The 26406-nt window shown below is 37.6% G+C and overlaps 1 protein-coding gene across 3 annotated transcripts in view; it reads left to right on the forward strand.

Annotated features, from left to right (window-relative positions):
• Positions 1-26406, forward strand: part of pvrl2l (PVR cell adhesion molecule related 2 like) — a 145774-nt gene that overhangs the window by 64598 nt on the left and 54770 nt on the right. For 2 of the 3 annotated variants that reach the window (XM_082186232.1, XM_082186234.1), the window contains exons 2-6: positions 591-700; positions 1806-2049; positions 4199-4492; positions 5672-5789; positions 6943-7091. In XM_082186232.1, coding sequence (XP_082042358.1) covers positions 591-700; positions 1806-2049; positions 4199-4492; positions 5672-5789; positions 6943-7091 — 915 coding nt within the window. Of the gene's footprint in view, positions 1-590; positions 701-1805; positions 2050-4198; positions 4493-5671; positions 5790-6942; positions 7092-18559; positions 24617-26406 lie in introns of those variants that run through there. The other variant, XM_082186233.1, reaches the window with a different exon arrangement.

Here is a 26406-nt window from a genome sequence, read left to right on the forward strand (position 1 = left end):
AAGAAAAGAAAAAAGAAGAAATGCTGGTGGGGAAAGAGTTAATTTCCTCTTAAAAATAAAGGTTCTTTATTGACTTCAATGGTTCCATGAAGAACTGTTAACATCCATGGAATCCAATCATGTTATTTATGTATAAAATCAAGCGCAACCTTACTTTTTCTTTATTGAACATTTATTTTTCACTTGGGAACGCGTTGCATTATAGAAGTAAAACAAATTCAGTTGACTTTTATAATTGTTTTCATCCAGATGCATTTGTTCAACCGAGCTCTGATCTATATTCGTGATCGTGTAGATTGATGCTGTGATGATGAGATAGCTCAAGTTTTTCTTTTTCTTTAATTATGGGCAATCAAAGCAGGATAAGTCTCATGCTGAGACAGTCTGCACATTCAATAGATAGATGTGAAGCCACTGAGCTCCAATCAGTCTAAGACTGCACTTTTTCCCGGAGGAAGCTCAGGCCCAGGAATATAACAGTCACTTTGGTGTGTTTCGTATTAGCCTGATGTCTGGCTTTCATTTTCATCATTTTAATATAGGCTACGATACTGGAAAGTTCTAATGTTTCGCTCTTTCCTATTTTGCAGTGGTCTGGAGTCAGCGTGTTCGAGTAGAATATGAGGTCACTTCGAGTCCAAATGGATCTGTCAATCTGCGCTGTGAGTTCACCAACAGCGGAAGCACCAAACTCACACAGGTGAGACCAGATAAGTTTGATTAGTTCAAAGTGTCAAAAATGTAATATTTGAGGCTCTCGCCATATGTACAGGGTGAATTCAGGTAAATTGGGATACTTTTTGCCATTGAGATGACTGTTTATTTTTTTATTATCCTGAATAATCCTATTTTACACAAATATATACAGTACACACACACTATATGTTGGGTTTCCATGTTTTATGGGGACTATCCATAGACACAATGATTTTTATACTGTACAAACTGTATATTCTATTCCCTAACCGTAACTCTCTACGTCTAAACACAACCCTCACTGAAAACATTCTTCATTTTTGCATTTAAAAAAATAATTTTGTATAATTTGTATACTGTTCTTCTCATGGGGACCTAAAAATGTACCCACAAGATACAAAATATTAAGCAGCACAACTGTTTCCAACACTGATGATAACAATAAGAAATGTTTCTTGAGCATCACATCAGCATATTAGAATGATTTCTGAAGGATCATGTGACACTGAAGACTGGAGTAATGCTGAAAATTCAGCTTTGATCACAGGAATACATTATATTGTTTTAAATCATTAACATTATTGCTTTACTGTATTTTTGATCAAATAAAGGCAGCCTTGTTGAACATAAGAGAATTTCATTCAAAAGTTTGATAACTAGCAGGTTTTCTTGAGAAAATTGTACAAATAAGTTATTAGGCTTTTAATTTGCCAGAATAGCTATAAGATTATACATTTTATACAGAAAGAATTATAGCATCATTCTAAACTTTCAGGGTTATCAGAAGTCATCATCACTTTTTTTCGATAAAATCTATGTCTGCCTGCTTGATAATAATACATTGGTGCATATTTAAATATGCAGAATTCACAACAACGTTAGTCAGTGCATACATGAATATTAATTATTGGCAATCGGTGAAACACCTGTACGTGTTGAACAAATGTAAGATATAGTGATAGTTAAGCACAGGCCCAGTAATTGTCCAATGTTATCGCCATCCATATGGTTAATCCTAAGTTTAAACAACAAGCAGATGGCTGGCAGCATGCTGTATGTTAAAGCAATGCCATGCGAGGATTAATTCCCTATTTCTTTCTGGTTCGTAGGTTTCGTGGATGTTTGAGCGAGTTGAGGGTGACAGGCACAACATTGCTGTATTCCACCCCCAATATGGAGCCAGTTTCCCTAATAAAGATTTTGTAGGTCGAGTTCAGTTCACACAAGGCTCCCTGGAGAACCCATCCATTAGGATCGACAAACTGAGGATGTCTGATGCTGGCAGGTACATCTGCGAGTACGCGACTTACCCCAGCGGAAACGAGCAGGGAACGACCACTCTTATCATGCAGGGTAAGTAACTCACTTGTGTTTATTTATAGGCCTGCCTCAATGCTTCTTGCAGACAAGACAGATTCAAGTATAACAATTTCACCATTTAAAAAAAAAAAAAAGTTCCATGTCAAATGATGACACAAACATAGTATAATTGAATTAGTGTTTGATTTAATATGGAAATGAAAATGAATCAAACTTTCCAGTCACTATTTTTGGCCTTTTGGTTCAAATCAGAGATGCTTTTAAAGAAGCTATGCTCTCATACTCTCGAGTCTTGACATGAGCAGGGAGTGTGAAATTAGCCTGCTGGCGTAGTCTTTAGGAAACTTAATGGCCAAATAATTAGTGCATTAAAATAAAAGCAGTATTTACAATATTTTCTAATTTTATATTGCCAAATAAAATTCTATCAAATATGTTTTAAATGTTCATTAAATATCTGCCTAAACAACATACCTCAAGTTTGATGCTTCGACTGCTGAATCTTTAGCTACTCTGGGTGTCGTTGGGAGTCGTGCTAACTACATTAGCTTTGCTCACAGGAGCATTTCTGCTGTCTGCTTTAACTCTAATGTCACCCATTAGCCTGATTCATCATTTGAATGACTAAGCTAATGCTATCATCAGAGAAAGAGTGATGGTATGAATCAGGGCTGCCTGTTTATCCATGTTGGCTGTGTTCAAGCGTCTCGCTCTGTTTGTCTTTCACTGTTTACCCCTGGGTAAACCAAGTAGAACATTAACTCAGCGTTCATCTTGTATTGTTGTTTACCACTTGCTTTCAAATGTGCTTGGCTAATTTGAAATAATCATCTTATATCATCTTACACACATACTGTATGTATGTATGCATGCATGTACAGTGTGTGTGTGTATGTGTGTGTGTGTGTGTGTGTATATATATATATATATATATATATATATATATGCACACATGCACACACGCACACACACACACACACACATGTATGTATGTATGTATGTGTGTGAGAATACATGTACAGTGTGTGTGTATATATATAGAGAGAGAGAGAGAGAGAGAGAGAGTGTGTGTGTGTGTGTGTGTGTGTGTAAGATAATCGTACAAGCAATGATAAAAATCATAAAGGTCAGTATTTAGGTATGATTTCACAGGGTGATTATTTAATTTAACTTCATCTATTTTGTGTCCCAATTGGTTTCATAAAATTTTAATTTTAGTGGATTCAGAAAAAACTGTGTAAAAAATGTTGCAGTATTGCAGAAAATACTTTCATTAAACGTTAAATAAATAATCTCAAAATTGTCTTGTTGCTAATATTATATACACACGTTACAATTTATAATAAAAATCAATATTTGCATACATATACTTTTTAATTAAAACATTTTAAAAACACCCGGCCCCGGATAAGCGGAAGATGGTATGGTATGGTATTTTAAAACATGCAGATTGCCACATAGAATTATCTAGTGTATCATTTCGATTAATTATATTTTATAAAAATTTTAGTGAATTAAGACAAAATTCAATTTCAGCATAATTTGATTTCAGCAAGTGTCTCCTTTGCTTTCATTAAATGATGAATAAATAAATAATCAAACAAACATTGATAATAATAATCGAACAGTTTTACATTTGGTTCCCACCGTTTCTTTAATTTTTGAGCTCGTCCTTGGCCATCGGGTACGCTGATGTCAGAATCAGGCGCTGAAAAACCCCTATCAGACATTATTACACAGTTCTCTGATATGCTTGATTCCACTTAGTTCTGTGATTAAAGTATTTTTGTATTATGACCTCTATAATTGACCGTCCTAGATTGTCCCAGGCATCCAGTTTCCTACATAACTGTGCTAATTTCATGTCTCTTGTATCACTCTGCGCTTTTTCTGCTCATGTAATCAATCAATATTTCAGGTTTTTCATTTGGTAAGTAGCTGTGTAATAAGGTCTGAATGTTTGAAACACCCTGTTGACATTTAATTTTTTGAAAATGACTGGCTGACTGTACATTATCCCATTAATAAGAGTCAGTGACATGTCTGAGTACTGTGTTGCTTTGCTGCATGTCTTTTTTGTTTAGCTCAAGCGCCACTTGATTAATAAAAAAAAGGCTATTGAAAACCAAATTCATGTTGTAACTTGTAACCTTTTAAAAAAAAAAAAATTTCTCTTTATCAGCCAAACCCAAAAACTCAGCTACCGTCATCCCAGTGCAAGCCGGCTCTTCTGAGGTTGTCGTGGCAAGATGTGAGGCAGCCCAAGGGAAACCAGAGGCAACAATCTCCTGGATTACAGCAACTACTGGCCGCTATAACCACACTTCAGTGCCCGAGATGGACGGCACAGTAACCGTGAAGAGCGAGTATCGGATGATCCCGACACCTGATGAAAACGGAAAGGACATCACCTGCTTGGTGAATCAGAAGACGCAGAACGAACCGAAAACCTTCCACTTGAAGCTGGTGGTGGAGTGTAAGATTCACACATACACACTGCAAGAAGTAGTTCAACCGAAATCAAAATTCTCTCATTATTTGCTCACTATATCCATATGACTTTCTTTCCTCTGTGGAACACAAAGATAGACTTTATGAAGAATTTCCTGGCTTTTCAATGTCTTGAAAATGAATGGGGCTGTTAAGTTCGCTATAAAATTAGAGAATTTCATAAGATATTATGTAACAATGAACCATTCAATTTATGAATCTGATCTTTTCAAAAAAATCTGATCCAGTTTACAAATCAAGGCTTACCCATACAATATATTGTAACAACATTTTCTACAATCTAATTAGGCTTGCGAGGCTTTTGTGGAATGCAGCTCTGGTCTGAATGATTCCTGTCACAGCAGTTAATAGCTAATTGCTAATTGGAAGATTATCAATACATACAAAACTTAAATTGTGGTCTGTTCCTCACACATGGCTATCGTATGACTTCAGAAGACTTTCATAAAAGTTATAGAGCTTTTTGTGTCCTTTTTAAAGCCTGAAAGCTTTGGTTCCCATTCATTGTAACTGAAAAGAAAAGCCAACCAACAGATTATTCAAAAGTTCTCTTTTTGTGTTTCACGGAGAAAAGAACGTCAAATGGTTTTGGAACGACACGAAAGTTAGTAAACGAGGACAGAATTTTCATTTCTGGCCGAACTAATCCTTTAAAGAAGTGCGTTCTCAGTGACACACACATGAACTCATAATCCGTCCCGTATCATTCGCTCATAACACCTTTTCTCCCTCACCCAGCCTCCTTTTCATCAAAAAATGCATTTAAGCATCTTCGCCTCTGCCTCATATGTCTGCCTCAACACATTGTTCGCATTTTTTTTTTTTTCATGAAAGCTATTTACAGAGTGTTTGAGGTGTCTGTGTTTGCAAAGCTGAGGGGGAATGTTTGAGGATGTCACACATTTGCAACTTCGCCTTTTCTTTTTATAAATGCTCCTGTTGGAACATCCTCACCTCTTGCACTTTCATTCTGTATTTCTCTAGCATGTCAAAGCCCTTTAAGAGTCTATAGGGCAGTGCCAGCTTCAGCAAGCCTGTATCTTCCCTTCACACCCCTGAACGGCAGATAACCAGCCTTTCAACTGCTTTTTCAATGCAGGATTTTCAGATGAATGTCTTTCTCTCTTTCTCACGTTCTTTCTAGACCCACCCACTGTGAGAATAGAAGGATATGACAATAACTGGTATATGGGTCGAACTGATGCCGTTTTGATCTGCGAGGCTGACGCCAACCCAGAACCCACTAATGTTACCTGGACAGCGTGAGTACATTTATAACTTTGAGTAATCGCTTAAAATTCTGTCATCGTTTATGCATGTCATTCCAAGCGCATAAGATTTTCTTTGGTCGAACACGAAAGGAGATGTGCTTAAGTGAGCATATTTAAATTTGACTTATGCTTATCAACGCTGCATTTAGTTGATCAAAAATACAATAAAAACAGAAATAATGTTTATTATGATTTTAAGTAACTGTTTTCTATTTTGATATATATTAAATTGTAATTTATTTGTGTGATTCATTTCCAGAATTTTCTTTATTGTAACTTTTTATCAATTTAATGCATTCTTGCTGAAAAAAAGTATTAATATATATATGTTTTTAAACCTTTTAAATCCTTTTTTTTTTTACCCACTTTAAACTTTTGAACTGTAGTGTACAAAATAACTGCTTGGACATTCTGCTAAATATCTCCTTCCACAGAATAAAAAAACAACAGCACGTAAATGATGACAGAATTGACTCAAAACAGAAAGAAACAAAACTTTTGTTTTCATTTGTTTTTATTAGCATTAGTATTTGTTTAGTCTGAAGAGAATCCATATTTCATATTTATATTTATGTGCTGTTGCCATCTCCAATATGACTGAAACAAAGTCAAATATGGCAGTTTTGCTGCAAACAACAGCCACAGGCTAATTGGCTCTGAATTGAGGAAGCATCTTTGCCTGTGGTATAAAAACAACAACAGCCTATTAATGCTTCACTGCTTCAACTTCATTTTCTCACCAAAACAAAGGAGAACACGAATCGATACAGATCGAGAAACAACATTTATTTGCATGACTTATTGGGTGATACTTAGACGCAGCCGTTTGATTGCAGAGTTTCAAGTTAGTTGATAAATATGCAACACTTACAGATTTATTTGGCACATTTTTGAATGGAGTCGACATAATTGTATAATAGTGTGCATTAAAGTGTCATAAAAAAACCTGTTTCAGCACAGAAATACAAATAAAAAAAATAACACATGCAATCATTGTCTTCTATGTGTCACACAAGTTAATGTCTCAGACGTGTTTAACAAGATTTACGGTGTATTTTCAGTAAATAAGTTTTACGTTTTTGATATAAGCCAACATGCTATCAAAAACTAGCTAGAAATGCAGTTTTCCGTGTTGATTCCTCAGTGCCTCGGGTCAGTTGCCGCCTTCGGTATCGATTGATCAGAACCGGCTGCTGGTGAGAAAGGTGGATGAAACGGTGAACACCACTTTCGTGTGCGAGGTGAAGAACAGTCTGGGTTCTGCCAAGAAAGAGTTCTCCGCCATGGTCATCGGTGAGTGGCGCAATGCAGGAATGACACATGCACTCACAAGTCTGTGCTGATGTAAAAATGCAATACACTTTTCAGCTCAAGCACAGCGTCCTAACCAGGCACAGTGAGCTAAAGCATTTGGTGCCTGGTTAGGACACGGTGTTGCACGCCACCTCCCTCGCACGTAGGAGGACACAAAAATGTGGGAAAAGGGTTTCTCCTTGCTAAATACAGATACATTTTGGTAATCATGTACACTTCTCTAATGTGGGTGGGCTTCAAAAGCCAGACTCTTACTTGGTGGTTGGATTTCTAGTTGGCCTGTCTAACCTAATTTTGCGGGATTTTCTCCAGAAGCCTTTGTACTATGTGAAGTCACTTGGTGTGAGCCAGTTTGCCGGGTTGCTTTTTATTTCTTCTTTTCACATGTTTTCTTTTCCCTCTTCACCATACCTAACAACACCGTAATGTTGTATATTTATTTAACCTCTCTTAATAGAAAAAATGCTGTTGTTATTTTCCTCTCTGTTCCTGTGCCCTGTGCATGGTTTTCTTTCTTTTCCTACAGCTTTGTTGTGCCAAAACGCACACATTTTGTGTAAGCATTAATGCACAACACCGTCTTGATGTTCCATTCCTTAAAACGTTAGCCTTTGTCGATAAGCTTTGGAGTGGCTGCTTCACTAAATGGACGCGTGTAGGCCCGCGAGCCACTATGCTTTTGGCACTTTCTCATGCCAAGGCAAGCGCAAGAGCTGTATTTAGAATCCGTGGGAATCCTTTTGGAAATTTCAATTGTCTTGTGGGAGAACAAAGGCTCTTTGTAGGCGCACTGTAGCGAGAAAGAGTGGGATGTTGTTCAAATGGTTTTTTTTTCCCTTTTCACAACGATATTATAAGGAGACTTTTATCGCAGTCGTAAGGACGCCTGGTCCTTACAGAAACATTCACGTACCTTCACTTGATACATTCACCGTTGCCGCACAACAGTGGATTGTCACAAAGGCTAAGTCATTGCATTGTTAAATATCTGTTTTTTTGCGTGTTTTGCACAGCCATTTTGTCTCTGCTTGAAAGGCTGGTTAGTACTGGTCTAGCAGGTCTTTTCAGCAGTATATTTGAGTTGTTTGACTGGGAATTGAGTCGTTATTGAAATGTGCCTTTGGCAGAGAAGTACTCGACTGTATGTGTGATGTTTGATACTTTCCTTTATACACACCTTATATATATATAGTACTTTAGTACTAATGACTAATCTTGCAAACCCTGCTGAAAAACAAGCAGTTTAAACCATCCCAAATAGTTTGCTAGTTTTAACTGGTTTAAGATGGTTTAGCTGGTCTCCCAGCCTGGCAACCAGATGTTTAACTGGTCAGTCTAATATTATCTCCCACCCTGACCATCCGAAATGTATCCAAACCCCCTGTAAATAATCAAAACCAACCAATTTAACCAGCCAGGTTAAGTTGGTCTAATGCAAACGCGAGTGTGCGTTTCTGCAAAACAAAGCTGGTTTTAACTGGTGGTTTACATTTTTTCAGTGGTTTAAACTGATCTAGATGGTCTCCCAGAATGGACAAGCTGGTGTTAAGCTGGTCAGTCTAGCTTATTTCCAACCCTGACTAGCTTAAAATTGTCCCAAATCCATCTAAAATCTGGTCTAATCAGTTTACACAAACTGAGAGACCTTAGGCCTGTTTTAAGCAGTTTTTTGTACTTGCGGTGACAGCAATCATGAACACCCTACTAAAAAAACTAAACCAGCTCAAAGTAGATATCTGGTCTTACCTGGTTTAAGCTAATGTCTAATGTCTCCCAGGTTGGTTAAATTTTAATGGTTTTAGAGAGGTTTTGGACACTTTTCAGCTGGGCAGAGTGGGATATCAGCTAGACTGACCAGCTAAACACTAATCTGTCAGGCTTGGAGACTAGCTAATCCTTGGCCTGTGGAGACCAGATTAAACAAGTTAAACCAGCACTAAAGCTCCCTTAGGCTGGTTTAAGATAGTTTTTTTTCCCCGACAGGGAACACATAGGGTATAATTCACTTTGAATTGTTCACTACCTAGCCGCATTTTTTATTTTTACCAGCCACAATTTGTGCTGGTATTGTACTGCGCCATGTGTATTTCAATTAAGTCATTAAGTCAGGTGTAAACAGGGCCTAATATAAATGCAGACACGAATGCCACACCATGACAAAGCTCAGCGGATTGCAGGCGAGACTTGTGCTGACGTAAAAGGAATTTGAAATCCCCCTAACTCCTAAAACTGTACACGTGAATGAGGCTAGATTGCACTGGTTCCCAGTGGGTCCACCAGCCTGGCTGGAGAGAAAGTGTGTGTGTGTGTGTGTGTGTGTTTGCATAAAAAAAAGCGAGAAAAGAACGGAAGGAGGGCTGTTTTTAAGAAGAATATCCCCCAGACAGAATTCTCCTGAAGTTGAATTCACTCTTTTTCTCTTCCCGTTTTCCTCTCTCCTTGAAAGGAGGGAGACCTTAGCTTGTGCCAGCTAACAGACTAATCATGCAGCTTGCCAAGGAGGAGTGTTTCCTCATTTCTTTCCCCTCCTTAACCATTTTCAGACAGCTAATGCAGAAAACTGAAGGCTTTCATTGTAGACCCTTTAAGGGGAAATGAGAGGCCATTTAGCTGCTTAAATTCTTGGCTGAATCTAAGTGCCGTTTATTGGGGTTGGTAGTGGCTGCACTTAAGGAACATACAACTGAGTTTTTGCAGAAAGAAACAGGCGCACATTTGCATGCATGCATGCAAGTGCATGTACAGCTTAAAACAGCACACAAGGCACGTCCCTGCTGAAAAGACCATCGTGTTTTGAATGCATGAGTTCATTTGTCAGTAAGGCTTCACTTGTCAACTAGCTTCACCAGAAAGACCATGCTCTTTGACCCACCTGCCAGCAGAGAAATAATCTTCATACTGTATTTTGAGGATTTTGTTTTGCTTTGCCACAGTGCAAAGAAAACAAATTTTAGCCAACCGCATAAAATAACTTTAAGACAAAACTAAAGATTTACAAGTTCCTACTATGGTTAGTGCGTTTGTCAGTCTCTGCTTTACATCTAGACATCACATTGGATAATTAATATTCATGAGTCAAGATATTAAATATTAACTCATCTTGACCTTCCTATTTTTCCGATCATTTCTACACCCTCAGGGTAAATAGCATGGCTATTGGTCCATCATGTAGACCAGCACCAAACATGCACCAAAAAATAAGCTTTTTCTAGTCTAAGCTGGTCTTTTCAACAAGGACATTGAGAGAAAGAGTGAAATGATTTTCTGAATCGAAACATTAGCTCATGCAGTGGTGATTGCAGACTGCAACACTTGTTGATGATCTTAGCCATCAGATCCAGTTCTGTAATTAGTAGATCTTCAGATTAATGCTCAATTGTACTGGCCTTAAATGGCTTATTCTTAAAAGTGAAGTGTAATTTATAATAAACTGTTCAAATAAGAGGCACTTTCTTTTTAAGGAAATCAACCTACAATTGTCGTCTTATCAGCCAGCTCTCTATATAAAGTTGGATATACAAGTATTATGACCCACCGACACCCAATGCGATATCCACCAATCAAAGAGGTTCCTGAATCTCAATCGTATTTTGATTGAATAAAATTAATGGAGAATATTTTGTGGTTTTCCATGGGTCCTCAGTCATAGATCGGCTCTTACGCTTCAAGTTGACTTGCGTAAACATCTTAAAACATATTTCATCTTAAATTTGGTCCCTCCAGTCCTGAAAATGTGGTTGTGTACTCGATCAGATTTGATGTATTCCCTTTCTCAGAGCCTTCATATCATATCAAACCTTTGTTCTGGCACTAGCAGTCTTACCTGTAGCATCTTCAGCCTCACTGTGTGAAAACAATGTCTGAAACTCAGCATGTGAGATACGGTGAGGGTAAGACCTCAGTCGACTGACACCTGGGTGAAGCCTGTCACCCACGGCTTAGCAAGAGAAAACCGAGACAAAGAAAGAGGCATTGAGAGGGCGAGGAGATTTCACCCTGCTAACATTAAGTGAAATGTCAGAAAAGTGAGCTGCCAAGATTACCTGGCTCTTAGCCCACACCGTCCATCATTAGGGTTCATTACAGATACTCCGAAACCTTAGAGCCCACCGCAGAAACATGAGGGCTCACCGGGATTCCCTTTTTCTTTGCTTTGATCACTTACAGAATAACAATGAGGCTTTCTCTGGCTCTTGCTTTTGGCTATACCTTTCTGACCCGCACGGATTATAATGATTTAATGATTTATTGGTCTTTCCTTAAATAAGCAATGAATAAATGATTCATCCAGAACATTTAAGTATTCATGAGAATTATTAGGTATTTAGAAACCATGAGTTAGCAACAGTAAAATATTTAATTATGTATTCTTTTCATTTAAATGTTTTGCCTTTAAAAAAAATCATATTTCCTTTTAAGCAACAATAAATTGAGTATCAAAGCTGTTTTGCGCAGTTTCTTATGCATCGCTTGTGCAATCTACCCTAGAAGTGCAGCTCGGAGTGCTTTAAAGATGTATCAAGTGATGCATCTCTGGGTCGGAATCAATGGAGGCTTATTTAAAAGCAGCATTTTTACTGAGCCGCTCCTTCATTCTCTCTTAGCAATTCCTTATACATGTCAGAGTTTAGAATCTGCCACGCTGCATATACCAATGCTTTAATGTTCAAAAACAGAATGCACGCCATGCCTAGCCAGATGTAGCCAGCGATTTTTCATAAACATTTAGTTTTCAGACTCTCATTACTCCTCTCGATTTTCTTTGGGAAAGTAGTCGTCTTTTCTGAGTGGATTATGAGGAGCAGCTTGCCTGAAATGGGACAATGGCACATTTTTCACGAATTTCTCATGGATGTTGACACTGATGTGATGGCGGATGCAATGAACTGTTGAAAAATCATTACAGGATCCTTTTACAGCTTAGTTGTAGTTAGCCTGGCTTAGCGGAGCGATTTCTTCTGCTTCCACAATCCTGTTATCTGTCATTATTCGTCATTACCTGAGCCTTCTCTCTAATAAACTTGTGCTGTGCTTGAAGGGCTGGCTGATAAATGGATCTTGATATGTTCCAACCTTTTGATGATGTTCAATATATATGTACATCTCTATTCAAAGAGGAGCTATCATTTCAACCATAGAGCCAATTGGATTCAAAACGTGTAATGCAAAAGTGAAATACAAGAAGTCTAGTTAATGTTTTGAATAACTCAAGACTAATCCTTTATTTATTTAACAATAAACAAATTTTGTCTTATATTTTGTCTCAACAAACAGCAAACAATTCCCTACACATATTCTTACCAAGTAATTTTAATAAATGAAAAAATGTCATGCAATAACTTCTATAAACATTTCAGAGTGATGAGAACATTTTCAGAGTTTTGATTGGAGTCATTGAAAGTGTCAAAAGTATATAGATATACAGTATTTGTATATATATATGTATGTGTATATATGAAGAGTTCAGATGCAAAAGCCTCTAAGTGCCATCTGAAATTTTCTTCTAGAATGATCATTTTTATAAAGCTTGTATATTTAGGTTAAGTGATTTCACTTAAATGACAATTAATAGGTCATTTGCATTGCCATTTAAGTGAAATTATTGAACTTAAATATACGAGCCTGATAAAAATGATCATTCTAGAAGAAAATTTCAGATGGCACTTAGAGGCTTTTGCATCTGAACTCTTCATATACGTATATACAATATATATGTGTATATATATATATATATATATATATATATATATATATATATATATATATATATATATATATATATATATATATATATATATATATATATATATATATATATATATATATATATATGTGTGTATGTATGCATGTATGTATGTATATGTGTGTATATATATATATGTATGTATGTATGCATGTATGTATGTATGTATATGTGTGTATATATATATATATATGTATGTATGTATGTATGTATGTATATGTGTATATATGTATGTATGTGTATGTATATGTATATATTTATATATATATAGGGCTGGATAATGAATCATAAATCATACACACACATATACACATATGATTTATGATTCATTATCCAGCCCTTTTTGCTTGTTATGACATTTTTAGAAATCTCATGTTCACGACCCAAGACCTGGCAAGGTTTTTTTCTTTTTATCCTGATGTTGTAATCCACTCAGCCATGCTTACGCCCGGGTCTTTGATGTACAGTGCACATGGTGACTTTAGCAGGACAAAAGAAATCAAGATAGGCACCCTGGGATTATTGCCTGCCACAGATCGAAATTGAGAAACATGCATGTCAGAAATACCACCCTCCTCCAGAGAAGCTCTACCGCTCTTTAAGCCGTCAACCCCGTGAACGTGTGTGTGTGTTCTAGCACGGAAACGAGTGTCTCTGACAATAGGGCTATTAGGATCTGCTCAGAGCCCAATTATACATTTGAAATCGGTTGGATTTAGCACTTTCTAACAAGCGTTGCACATGACCTAGTCATATGTGCACTCAATTATCAGATATGTGCATCTCAAAACCGGGCCTTCTAGTGTTTTTCCAAGTAATTAACTTGTGTGAATTCAACTCTTTGGTCAGTCAGCCCTTAGGACGCTTTCCCATATCACTTTTGGCAGCACCATTAGTGGTCAGCGCGTCACCTGTCAGTTAGCCCGGGCTTTAGGAGGACAGCAGGAGAGGTTGGTGTAAGCTGAATGTATGTGCCTTGAGTTCTCCAATAAATCAATACAGGACGTGTGAGACTCCGGAAAGGAGGGGCCACCGCAGGCCATGGCTGAGATTTGAGCCTATCATTTACAGTCAGAGGAAATGCGATCTGTCTGTGTTTGTTTCATCTATCATCTCTTTCCTATACTGCCAAAAAACCTGTATATTTTAGTAGAAATAAATTAGAATATAATGATTGCACTCACGCGGTACATGTGCGGATCGCTTTGGGTACGGTGTTTTTCTGTGTGATTGATTGCTTCCATAGCGTTTGTAGTTCTACCTGGGGTGGTGGTAGTTGTGTTATTTTTATAAATGGGAATTTATAGTCGAGTGAAAAGCGGATGCCTTTGTGACTTCTCGGTATAGAGCTCTGCTAGCAATCAGTTTGTAGAGTGCCTAGTGGTCTCTAACTACAACCTATAGTTTAGAAAAACATGAATAATTACATAAATTACCACCCTAAATGCTATAATTTTACTTAGCGTATTCTTGTGCCTTGGGAAAGGTGTCGTCTTGTTGTGTTGAAATTAGCGTGAGTTGATTAACTCTAGCGGGAAACTGATGACGCAATGTGGAGAACTTGCGTATGCAAACACTGTCCAACATTCGGATGAAGTGCAACAATCAGGTTAATTTTCTGATTGATTTTTGATAACTTATAAACTTTTAAAGACAGTTTTACTGTGAGCTCCTAGGTTGTAAATTGATTGTATATGCTTTTGTTGAGGCCATCAGTTTATATTAGTGCAACCTATTTTTTTAAAGAATCTCATTTAACAGTAGGATTCCTGGTGGAAAAACTACATTACCCAAAGCAAATCACAGCAAAAGATCTCAGCAGTAAACGCCCACTTCCATAAAGCAACATGAATTACTGTATGTACTCAAGTCAGACTCCCTGTGCTCTCAAACTGCTTAATGCATATGCATATTTAGGAATAAATGTAAAATATATTGTTTCTTTATATATAATCAACGTCTTTAAATCAAGTTCTCCATCGTTTTTATTTGATTGCAATGCTTCATGGGGATTATAGTTTTTTCCTTCATTAAAGCTGTTATGTACACAGTCTTGTACCTTTGTCTTTTTGTCCGATTTTCAAACACTTTTTTTGCTTCAAATACATTTTTGTAATGTTGTAATTCACCCCGTAACTGGTTGGTTTGGTACATGTTGTAAAACCCCTTATTGAAGACTTCTTTTTTTTAATCCCTATGAGAAAAATGTATGTAAAAAATACTTCCGGAATCAACCCCGCTAAAAATGTGTGCAGGCACTGTTGCTCTTTATATACGTGTTAATAAAGTCCCTCAGAAGTTGTCATCATTATTTTAGCTCTTTTACATTATTAGTACATTAATGCAAGTACGTGTGCTACCAAGCAACAGATTCCAGCTATGTATGCATTCAGGAAAATTTACTTTAATGTCGAAGAGTTTTGTAGCATGCCATTAACAGAGTGCGGTGGAATAATAATGCGCTGTAGTTATGGCACTTGAGGAGCGTAGCGGACAAGTTAAAGGTCATGAGGGCTGAAGAGGTGCTTTGTCCTCGAGCCCATCAACATTCTTAGACAATAATGACCTTTAACAGCTTCCACAACTCTCTAAAGGTTCGCTCTCAATGTGGGTTGTAGGAACTCAATGTTTTTTCAATAACACTCATAAAGAGTTGTGCTAGTAAATTTGCCGGCTTAATGTTGTATTAGCCCTGGAGTAGATCAATACTGTGAGACTTCTTTGCTGGCCAAGTGCCATAATTTCAATGACGATATCTTGAATTTAATCAAAGAAAGGATAAGCCCTCACACTATGGCCTATTAAAGATGCAGGGTTGTTAAAATTTTAAATATCCAGAGTGTACTGCTCTTTTTTTTACCTTAGAATAAGAGCAGTCAAGATGTAACAAGTCAGTTGTTCGGTCGTACTCAGAATCATGGTGAAGCGGTGCCATATCTTTCCGCAACCCACCTTTGTCTTTTGTCTCAGTCTTAGAGCCTGATGTCGACCGTAGGATTCACGGATACTGTCTCCCAGACCGATGAATAATGGATCCTGAGCTGTGGCATCTGGCAGAGATAGTGTCAGGAGAGTGAGGTTAAGAGAGATTGGGGATGTTAGCCGGTTGTGTAGTTGTGTGTATGTCTGTCTTAGTCCCACATACAAGCCCGTTCTCAGTAGCAGCGGAGCTTGAAGAGACTTTAATGGCGGTGGACTGAGAGGCACGGCGAAACGGAGCAGGGTATCCTAAGAAAGAGCTCTTTTAGCACCTCTCTGTCTACCGGGATAAATCAAACCAGCGGAGGAGCAAACGAAAAGGAAAAAAAAGTTGTGTGGGAGAGGGAGCGGCTATATGCTTGTTATATTGCATGGATATTAAGTCGTTTACAAATTGTGTGGGAAGAAATTTAATGTACGCGTGTACATTTTCGCACATATTTTTTCATCAGTTGCTTACTGTTCAGTCTTTCTCAGTAGTTCCAGAGACCGTTGTGCAAATGAGCAGAGACTGCATGATTTTTTGGGAAAAGCCTCTTGACTTGTTTCTAGTAGACTTAATCTATAATCACTCAAATTGTCATGGTAACAGGGGAAATCGCAGGAGGTGGAATTGGTGATTGCTTGACTGAGAGCAAAGCATAAGTTTGCATGCTATTTTGCCTTTGAATTAAAGCGTAACTCTTACCAAAATGCAACCTAGGGTCTTTTTGTGAATCTTCCCGAGGCAAACTTTCGTTTAAAAGCATAATTAGGATGGAAACGCCACTTTTAAGATTGACCGTATTTTCGTTTTCGGTCAAATTTCCTTTTGAATGGGAGTGCTAGGGGCACGAATATGATAGCATTAAAATCGCTATTTTTAAAACACTAAGAAGGCTCGACACAACATGAAACTTTGCTTGAAGTGTCACCAGGGGCTCTACACATGAACTCGAGCATTGAGAACATTGTTTGTGTACACAGAGTTTACTAAAAAGAAAGGTTTTGAACAACTCACTGTAGCTGTTGTTAGAGCCCCTGGTGATACTTCAAGCAAAGTTTCATGTTGTGTCGAGCCTTCTTAGTGTTTTAAAAATAGCGATTTTGATGCTATCATAGTCTGTCCCCTAGCACTCCCATTCAAAATGCAATTTGACCGAAAACGAAAATACGGTCAATCTTAAAAGTGACGTTTCCATCCTAATTATGCTTTTAAACTAAAGTTTTCCTCGGGTAGATTCACAAAAAGACCCTAGGTTGCATTTTGACGAGAGTTACGCTTTAAACAACCTAGAAAGCTTCAGTTTATTTCAGTAGCGCTGTTTGCTAAGGCTAGGGTCACTGTTACTCTGACCCTCATAATTATATTCTGACCAACGGCACAAACTGCAGACAGGCAAATTGCGTTTATACAATAAACAGCAAGTTAATATTGAGTAACTTGCATATCATATCTTTGCTCCGCTAGTTTGAAACAAATCCACCGCAGAATAGCCTAACTGTTGTAATTCTTCTAACAATACACAGTAGTGGTGTTTTCTGCCTGGACGAATTAGCGTTTTATTATTATTATTTAAACAACATTGCAACCATATAACTTGATCAATAAATATAATATGTAAAACAATGCTTTCTATTATGATTCAAAATAGCATTTCTTGAGTCTTTTTGAATGATTATTAAAATACTCTATGGACATGATATCACAAATTGTGCATCTTGTGTCCTGTTGTATTACAAAGCAATTTAAGAGACCACTTAGCAATACCTTGGCACCTACAACACTTTAGCAGTGTATCAAAGAGCTTTGCACAGACAAGAAAAACTCAGAAAAGGTACAAATCTAGCTGTTTTTGTTTTATTTTATAATCAGTGAACTTTTAATCCATTTTAGCTTCTTACAAAACCTCAAACTCATGCACTTTTTCCTAATTCTCTTGCTTTGCATATTTATAAGGTTAGCTGTATGACCAGCGTTTTTAAATTATTGACCAGTGTAATGCAGTAATGTAACCAAAATCAATGCAGTGGCCTTGCAAATGACTGTTCTATAAGTTGCACAGACAGGCTCAGTCAGAAAACTTTTGATTAAATCAGACTGTAAATATAATAACTCTTGACTTCACCACTATCTATATATATCTATATATATCTCTCTCTATATATATATTTATATATAATGAATATAGACATCACTTCTTGTATTGAGCACGCTGCCTCAGCAGCACATTCCATGCAGGCCCTGTGGGTTGCAGCATGAAATGGGGCTAATCCTTCCTGAAGCAGGTGTTCCTTTAGTGTTTGTGACTTGGACACATTCCCGGGAATTTGGTGGGAATGCACAATCTGACCAATTAGCTGACGTTAGCTGGAAGACTGCGTTCCCGGCATAACTTGCGATTCTTCATCTTTGCATGACCATACTGTGACATAATCTTTACATCCCTTCTCCATCTGTGTGTTTCTCTTTCTTGCTCTCTATATGTGTAGTGTAATTTCACCTGGTCAGCTCCCGAGCGTAGAAGGAACGGACGTTTGTGTTGTTTTCTTGAATCGAGAACCGAGAGCGGATCCGGCAAACTTGGCTCACACCATAGGACTTGTAGCTGGGAACTGGGGGCAGCCAAAAACCATTTCACAGGCTAAACTGAACCAAATCGTACACCACCACCATGTATGGTGAAGAATAGCTCCCACCACCAAGCAGCAACTCCCTCTTTTGTGCCCCTCCCCTCCTCTGCAGAGTCGACTGAAGACCCCTCCAGTGCAGGCATGGTGGCCGGAGCTATCCTGGGCAGCTTCTTGGCCCTCGTTTTGGTCGGCGCGTTGGTCACCGTGTTAGTGATGCGAAGTCGTCGCCAACAGCATGGATATTCGGGCGACGGCGAGCAGGGCGCTTACGGCAACAAAACCCGTCTTTTTGGAGGCAAGAAGGCCAGCAAGAACGGCACAGGGGCCAACAACAATGGCCCGATCTACACATACCGCGAAAGCGAGCCGGGAGCCCTGACAGAGAAATGCAATGAGTTCCCTCACATGACAACCAGCCCGCCAACCGCCCATGACATCCTTCTGAGCGGCGAGCTGAATGAAGCGGTGCGACGGAAGTTCGACGCCCTGAACGACAGCTTGGAGGAAGAGGAAGAGGACGAAAGGTACGACCGTTTCAGCGTACTGCCGCCCAGCTACCAAATCCACCGGCACGAGGACGAGTGTGCTCCTTACCTGGATGACGACATGGAGTCTCAACGAGATGGCTCAATCATCTCCCGGACTGCCATCTATGTCTAGAAGAAGCAGATAATACACCTGACTGATATTTACTTGACCTTTTAAAACAAAGACGGAAACGTGCCATCTGAGGAGTGGAAGCAGAATGGTTAATGTCACATCTGTGGATGAAAACACTCATTATCAAGCAGAAAACACATTAATTTTGCCTGCCTCACGATGCGTACTTTTAAGAGATATCATAAGTGATTTGATTGTCATGTAACTGTAACCTGTTGTTAACGCCCATTCTAGTCAGAATCCATCCTTCTGTGGTTCATTCACACCCATGAGCACAATAGTCAAGTAGGCCCTTTGAAGTGAATAGAAAGCCTTGTGATTGCCCATACAGGGTTTTCAATGCTACATTGCACGAGTGGCTCAGCATCTGTGACCCAGAAGCTAAGGCCGCTCTCGCCAGGTTGTATACGGCTTCTTTTATCAATCACAGAGAATGTCGTCTTCGAGAACAGCTGGATGTTTTGTTAGCTAAACAGAAAACAGACAACGCAACGTTCGCTCCAGCATCTGGGTCATTCATCTGTGCCGCCGATCAACTCCAGCAGTGAACGCTTTTAACTTTCCCCCACAACTTTTTAGTTCTTGTTCATTAATCGGATGTCTTGTTACGCTAAAGGAATTTTCTGATTCACTCAAGTTCTCGGCAGAGGCGTAATGGTGTTTTGTTTTTTTTCCTCTTCGGACTCTCCGGTCAGCATCTGCAGTTTGTTCCAGGCCATGTTTAATGCAGAGTGTTGTGCATTAGCCGTGTGCATTTTGGGCTGATGCATGTTCCCCATCCACCCCCCCCGCCCCTCGATTAATCCAGTTATATCAAAACCATAGAATGCTACATCTAAAAACTGCAGACTGGAGCACTTCAGCATGACTTCAGCCTCTCGCATTAGCACGAATCCTTCCAGGAGGAAATAGGCTTGCACTGTTGTTTTTGTCTTTTAACTTCACTACAACAGATTAAGTAGATTAATGCACATCATAGATCTGTGGGGAAGGCGGGGCCTTGAGAGAAACGCAACTGATGTGCCTTTTGAGTGTGGGATTATTTGGACAGCGAAGCGCGGATGGACCCCAGCAGGGACCGTTAAGCCAGCCGGCATATGTTGCCAGGTTCAGCGGAGTCCACGGTCTTGAAAAGCTGCCAGCTGTGAAAAAAGGTCAAGGGACAAGGCGCTCTCACCGTATGTTCAGCAGCGAGATTAGGACACTCACTTTACCGCATCCCTCTAGAGCGGGTCAATGGTTTGTTTTAATGCCTCACGCATAAGCCGACTTTTTTTTTAAATGACAAAAGAAAACATTTCAGACATTTTGTTAACTATGTGTTTGTAACCGTAACAGTGAGTCCAGATGTGGATCCATTTGTCTCCGGGTGTCGGCGAATGCGTGTTTTGCATAATATCATGCAGCTTGTATGGATGCTTTGGCAGTGCTCTGAATTACTTGAGCCGTGACTCATTCATCCTTGGTTTCACAGCATCGAGCCTTCGGTGGAGGGAGGTTAGAGCGATAATGACAAAGGAGCAACACACTCACCAATGCGACACAACCCATAAAGAACTCTGTATCCAGCATAGCTGATATAGCATGAGTAATTTGGAGATTATACTATCTGGACCCTGCGACTGTAAAGACAGTAGTTACTCTAGCCATAGCCTACAATGTTCACCCACGCTGCAGATTTGCAAGGCTGTTAATTTTTTTCCCCTCCCTAAAGCTCTTCAAGTTGCATCACTGCACTGAAAAATAAGGATGGGAAAGCTACTTTTCTGAGAGCTGCTAAGGCCTTGAAAAAATGTTGACGGAAAAAAGAAGAAAAGGGGAGCTTAATGCGTCAGTCAATAGTGTGTTGTTTGCAGTAGTAAATGTATTAACTTTACCTGTTTAGTTATGAAATTGGAATCAATGTCTGGCAGATTCATGCATTCAGAGAGGCCTGTGATGTCTTGTGATCTACTGACGACGGTTGTGAACATTTGACTTGACAAATGCTATTCGAGACTTGAGAATACTAAAAGAGCAATGTTGCCAAATCAAGTTTTATCAACTCTTAGTATTCGTGTTTTAATAGAATCTTTGGTTGAACTTTTCTGAATGTTACTATAGAATATTAGTATTAAGGGTTAGATGTGATGCCATGTTCTCATTTGCACAATCCCAAGGCTACATAGCGATTAATTATTGATATAATTGGGGAAATCTCACAAAATCTGTCAAGAATATGTCTGGGTCATATTTTACTGCAGAATCTAAAGTAACTTTAATTTACATAAAGACAATTAAGTAACATATATGCATACATTCACACATGTAATAGTTCATCACAATTTATATCAAAAAGATATTGAGATATATTATGGTAATGTAAATGTATGGAAGCATCAGTTTAATTGTGACGAATATAATGCCATAATGCAAAGTAGACATTATATATTTCTGTAATTTCGTTGATGTCTGATTTTGGACTGAAATATGACCTGGACTTCGCCTGGTTATCTGGTAATGTTTAGAGATGAAAGATACCATCCACGTGTTCTCAATATAATAAAACAAAACAGTATGTTTTGATATGTTGATGTAAGTGCCTTCTGGGATGTGTTTTTAAGGTTGGAGGCTTGCCACAATTCATGCGATGTTGAAATCCCTGTATATTGTAAATTAATGCTAGATTTAAAGACTGCAATCAATCAACAATATTAAGGAAAGAAGAAAAACAAGACTGCCTGAGCAACGGCAAATTGCCCCCACGTGATGATCCTTAATTGCTCCACATTATGGTGCAAGTCATTATTAACTCATCAGCTGTGGATGCCATCCCGAGCTGATTTACACTTGTTATTCATTCACTCTGAATGTTGTGTTGTGCTGTCAGGTTGTGACACTATGTGTATGAAGAACACTTGGACTGAACGCTGTTGCCTGGCGTCAGACTTCCTGTTTCTTTTGTGTAAAAACTGCAGCTGTCCACAGTTTCATATCACATCACGTAACTGCTGTACTACAACCAATCTTTGTCAATACTTGTGAGAACGATCTATACTCTCTTCTTTTTGTTTGTTCAGTTTGTTATATACTATGGATGGAAAACCAGTGTTATCCTGTGAGGTTTTGATGGTGTGTATTATGACGTGACGTGTCCTGTGTGTGAGATATCTATATACTGTATATGTATGTATTTATCATCAAGAAATCCAGTGAGAGAAAAGTGTTATTTATCAGTACTGTAAATAACAGATGTAGAGGTCAGTTATGGCCAACACCAAATATAAAAGCAGAAGTAGTTTAATATCCCAGAGTAGATGAGAATAACCTCAGCTGCCTTGAGTCCGGTGATTTCGACAGGCGTGAATACTGCGAGTTCAGCAGATGTAGCCTCCCCGACGCACACTAGTTAGTTAGTAACTGGCTCGCGGCCTGTGCTGAAGTACGGTAGGGATTGACGTTCGCATATAAACTTTTTGCACTGACAACTTTTTGCTCTCTCAGCCCTCAATGACATGACACACACTCTCTGCATGACAAGAGGTCAACACTAGATAAACACACACACTCACTCGACTGTAGCGGGTGGATCTCACGCACATGTCCTGGTCATATGACACCCGTGACTCAGAGGAAAGAAATAATAAATTACATTTTGTTTAAAGACAGTTGTTCCAACGGTCTTGAAGAACCTAAGGACCTTTTCAAAGTGTGATTTCCAGGCCTAGAAAAGTGCATAATTATTTAATGACTTTAAGAATATTCATTTTATTAGATTTATTTTATTTAATCTGAATATTGTTTAAATGTTTTAAGTATTTATTCAAAATATATATATAAAAATATATCACTTCTAAATTAACATGAGTAAAACGTAAATGTTTTAAATAGTGTAAATAGTTAAAATTTTAGTTGAGTTGATTTTGTAATGTATTTTTATTGTATATTTTGAATAAATGTATTTTTTTTTCAATATTTGAATGATTGTGGCATAGAAAATATGCATAATTGTTATGAAAATAATGGTACAACACTAAAAGTCATAATGGTCCTATTCATAGCAAAATATAATTAATTTTTCCCCCTTTTTGAAATGAAATCTTAAGTCATGGAAATTCATTGGTCAAACGTGCATCGTTTTCATGACTGTAACAATCTTAATTTCATCCGAATATTTGAATTTTAAAAATATTAATTTGAAATATTAAATAAAAAATCACTTCAAAATGATCTCAGTTAAAACGTAAATGCTTTAATGGTGAAAATATTTTACATTTTAGTTGAGTTAATTTTGTCATGTTAATAAATGTTATACATGGCAAAGAAAATATGCATACTTTATGAAAATAACTAAACAATGCAACAAAAAAACATAATTTTCCTATAAATAGCTAAATAAATTCCTTGTTGTATTGGGCTGAAATATGAAATTTTAAAAGTTAAAATGTGCACTATTTTATTGTGACTAATGATCTTAATTTTATTATATTTTATTAATCTGAATATTTACATTTTAAAATATTTATTCAAAATAAAAATACATCACTACAAAATTAACTCAATGCTGTAAAGAGTTTACATTTGAGTTATTTTTGTATTTTTTGTTTCCAGTATCCAGTATTTCAATGATTATATTGCATAATTTTCATGAAAATAATGGTACAATGCTAAAAATCATATCATTTTTTCTTATTTCCTTTTTATTTCCTGTTGATGTTGGGCTGAAATATGAACCAGGCATGTTTTTTAGTTTTCTTTGTGAGATTCGCCCTAAAATCACCCCGCACACACTGTGTCCATCCAGGATTTATTCTCCGCAGTTAAAAGCAACATGAGAAACTATTACGCTGACATACACCAGTATTATCCTGTTCAGTAAAAGACATTATGAAGATTCATATTAGTTTCCTCCGTTCCTCACTGGTCATGGGGCTTTATAACCCTGAAAGACTCCAGATGAAGTGGGAAGCACTAGGGCACTAATCCTCTCTGAAAATGGTGCCACAGCGGGCAGAACACTGCCAGGTTAAAACCCAATGTTTCTGGCATACAATTACGCAGCCACTACTCTTAATTTCTGACAACAGAAATGGGTTATGGCATCTCCAGTTTGCATCTGCCTCTAGTCTCAAAGCAACTCGGAGCCATTAGGCAAAATTGCCATTCCACGTGTTTTCATTGCCTGTTCCCTCTCATCAGCTACTTGTGAACACTATAAATAAATTAGAGAACTAGCAAACACATTACTAATTGATACGCAGCCCTGCATTACCTCCACGCCATTCGGTTGTTTTGCGTTTGGCTTGCTGCTTTTTTTTTCATTGTGTAAGATATTTAGTCTCTTTTAGGGGAAAAGGGTGCTCTGGCATCACTAAGATGTTCCACTGATTAACACTAACAGAAACACTTAAACTTGTGTGGAGTGTTTATTTGGAGCGGAAACAAAACCGTGTACATTCCAAGTCCCAGTTTTTGTCCTGTCACATTATTTTTGTATACTGGTTGTAATTAAAACCTGGTGGATTTCTAAGTGCTTTGTCTGTTTGTTGACTTCATATTTTCTGCATCTTGTGTTTTTGCGATCAAACGCAGTGTGTTCACTGCCTCTCAGGAGCGCTCGTGATGCAGCAGGATGAAGATGCACAGCTTACACACATTCTGATCCAGCCAATCGCAATCCTTGAAGAATGTTGGTGTGGTTTTTTGTACGGCAGGAGTGGCATGACAGAGCTGCTAAACTCCTCGAGCACACGTCCCAAAAAGTGGGTCACATGTTGTCTGTGGGATCAGCGCTGGGACGTGCTCCGTCAGAGGTCAAATCGACAGAAACATGCAGTCACACAAACAACATTAACTGAATCCTGTCCTCAAATGTCACTAAGATACATAGAACCAATTAGAAATTGGTTTCATATATTTATATATATATATATGTCTATATTTGTTATAAAATGTTTATTATTAGTATAAAATTATTTATATATATATTCACACAAACACATACAGTGGGTTATTAATATTTATTAATAATGTATTCATATTTATATTAAAATCTGTATTGTATATTATCATATAAAATGTAATATATATATATTATTATATAAAAATATTACAATATATTAGAAATATATATAAGAAATAAAGATATGTACATACAATAGTTTAATATATTAATATTTATATTAAAATATTGTATTCTGTCAAATAAAGTGTATATTATTAGTAATATAATTTATAAATATATATTATTTTAATAAATAATTGTATATAAATAAAAATATATATACAATTATTTATATAACTGTTTTATAAATAATTATAAAATTAATATATATATATATATATATAAATTATTGTTATAAATAATAATTTATATAACTGTTTTTAATATTATTAATAGATTAACTTTTTAAAATAAAGTTTATGAAATGCCATTTATATTATTATATTTCCACTACTGTTAAAATGTTTTGGGGTCAGTAAAAAATGTGAAAGAAGTCTCTAATGCTCACCAAGGCTGCATTTACCTGAGATATACACAAGGAATATCATGAACTATTTCAATTTTAATATATTTTAAAATGTTTTTATTTCGTTTTATTTTTATTTTTTTAATTTTCAGCATCATTACTCCAGCCTTCAGTGTCACGTGATCCTTGAGAAATCATTCTAATATACTGATTTGCTGCTCAAGAAACATTTCTGATTATTATCATCATCAACAACAAAAAGCTGTGTTGCTTAATATTTTTGTGGAAACTGACACATTTTTCTTTGATTTATTTGAAAGGGAAATCTTATGAAAAAAAAAATACCCTTGACAATTTTGATAAATTCAACACATCATTGCTGAATAGAAGTATTAGTTTCTTTCCCAAAGAAAATATTAATAATCTTACTAACCCAAACTGCTTGACCAGTAGTGTATATGTAATAAAAACATATACCTGACCAAACTGCCTGAGGGTTTCCAGAGGTATCCTCCACCTCCACTCAACCCTGTCCTTTTATCCTACACTGCTAATGGCTTTTGACAAACCTGCCGCCCATTGTGGCCTGGTTCCAGCGAGACCCAGCGAGCCTTGCCTTGAGGGCCCACTTCAGGCTCCCGCATCTGTCGTCTTGACAACGCTCTGTCACCAGCTCCAGTCTCTCTCGTTCCTTCCCTGCACAAGGACACAGTCCGCACAGGGTCTTTTGTGCCAGACACGTCGCTTAGTTTATGAAGAACACTGACTACTCTAGGAGACCTTAAAATAGCTCTGCGTTACTGTTTGATTAAGACCTGGGGAAAGGGAGAGTACATCAGCGGTTGCCACT

The sequence above is a fragment of the Leuciscus leuciscus genome, assembly GCF_965113295.1.
Source record: "Leuciscus leuciscus genome assembly, chromosome: 12".
NCBI lineage: Eukaryota > Metazoa > Chordata > Actinopteri > Cypriniformes > Leuciscidae > Leuciscus > Leuciscus leuciscus.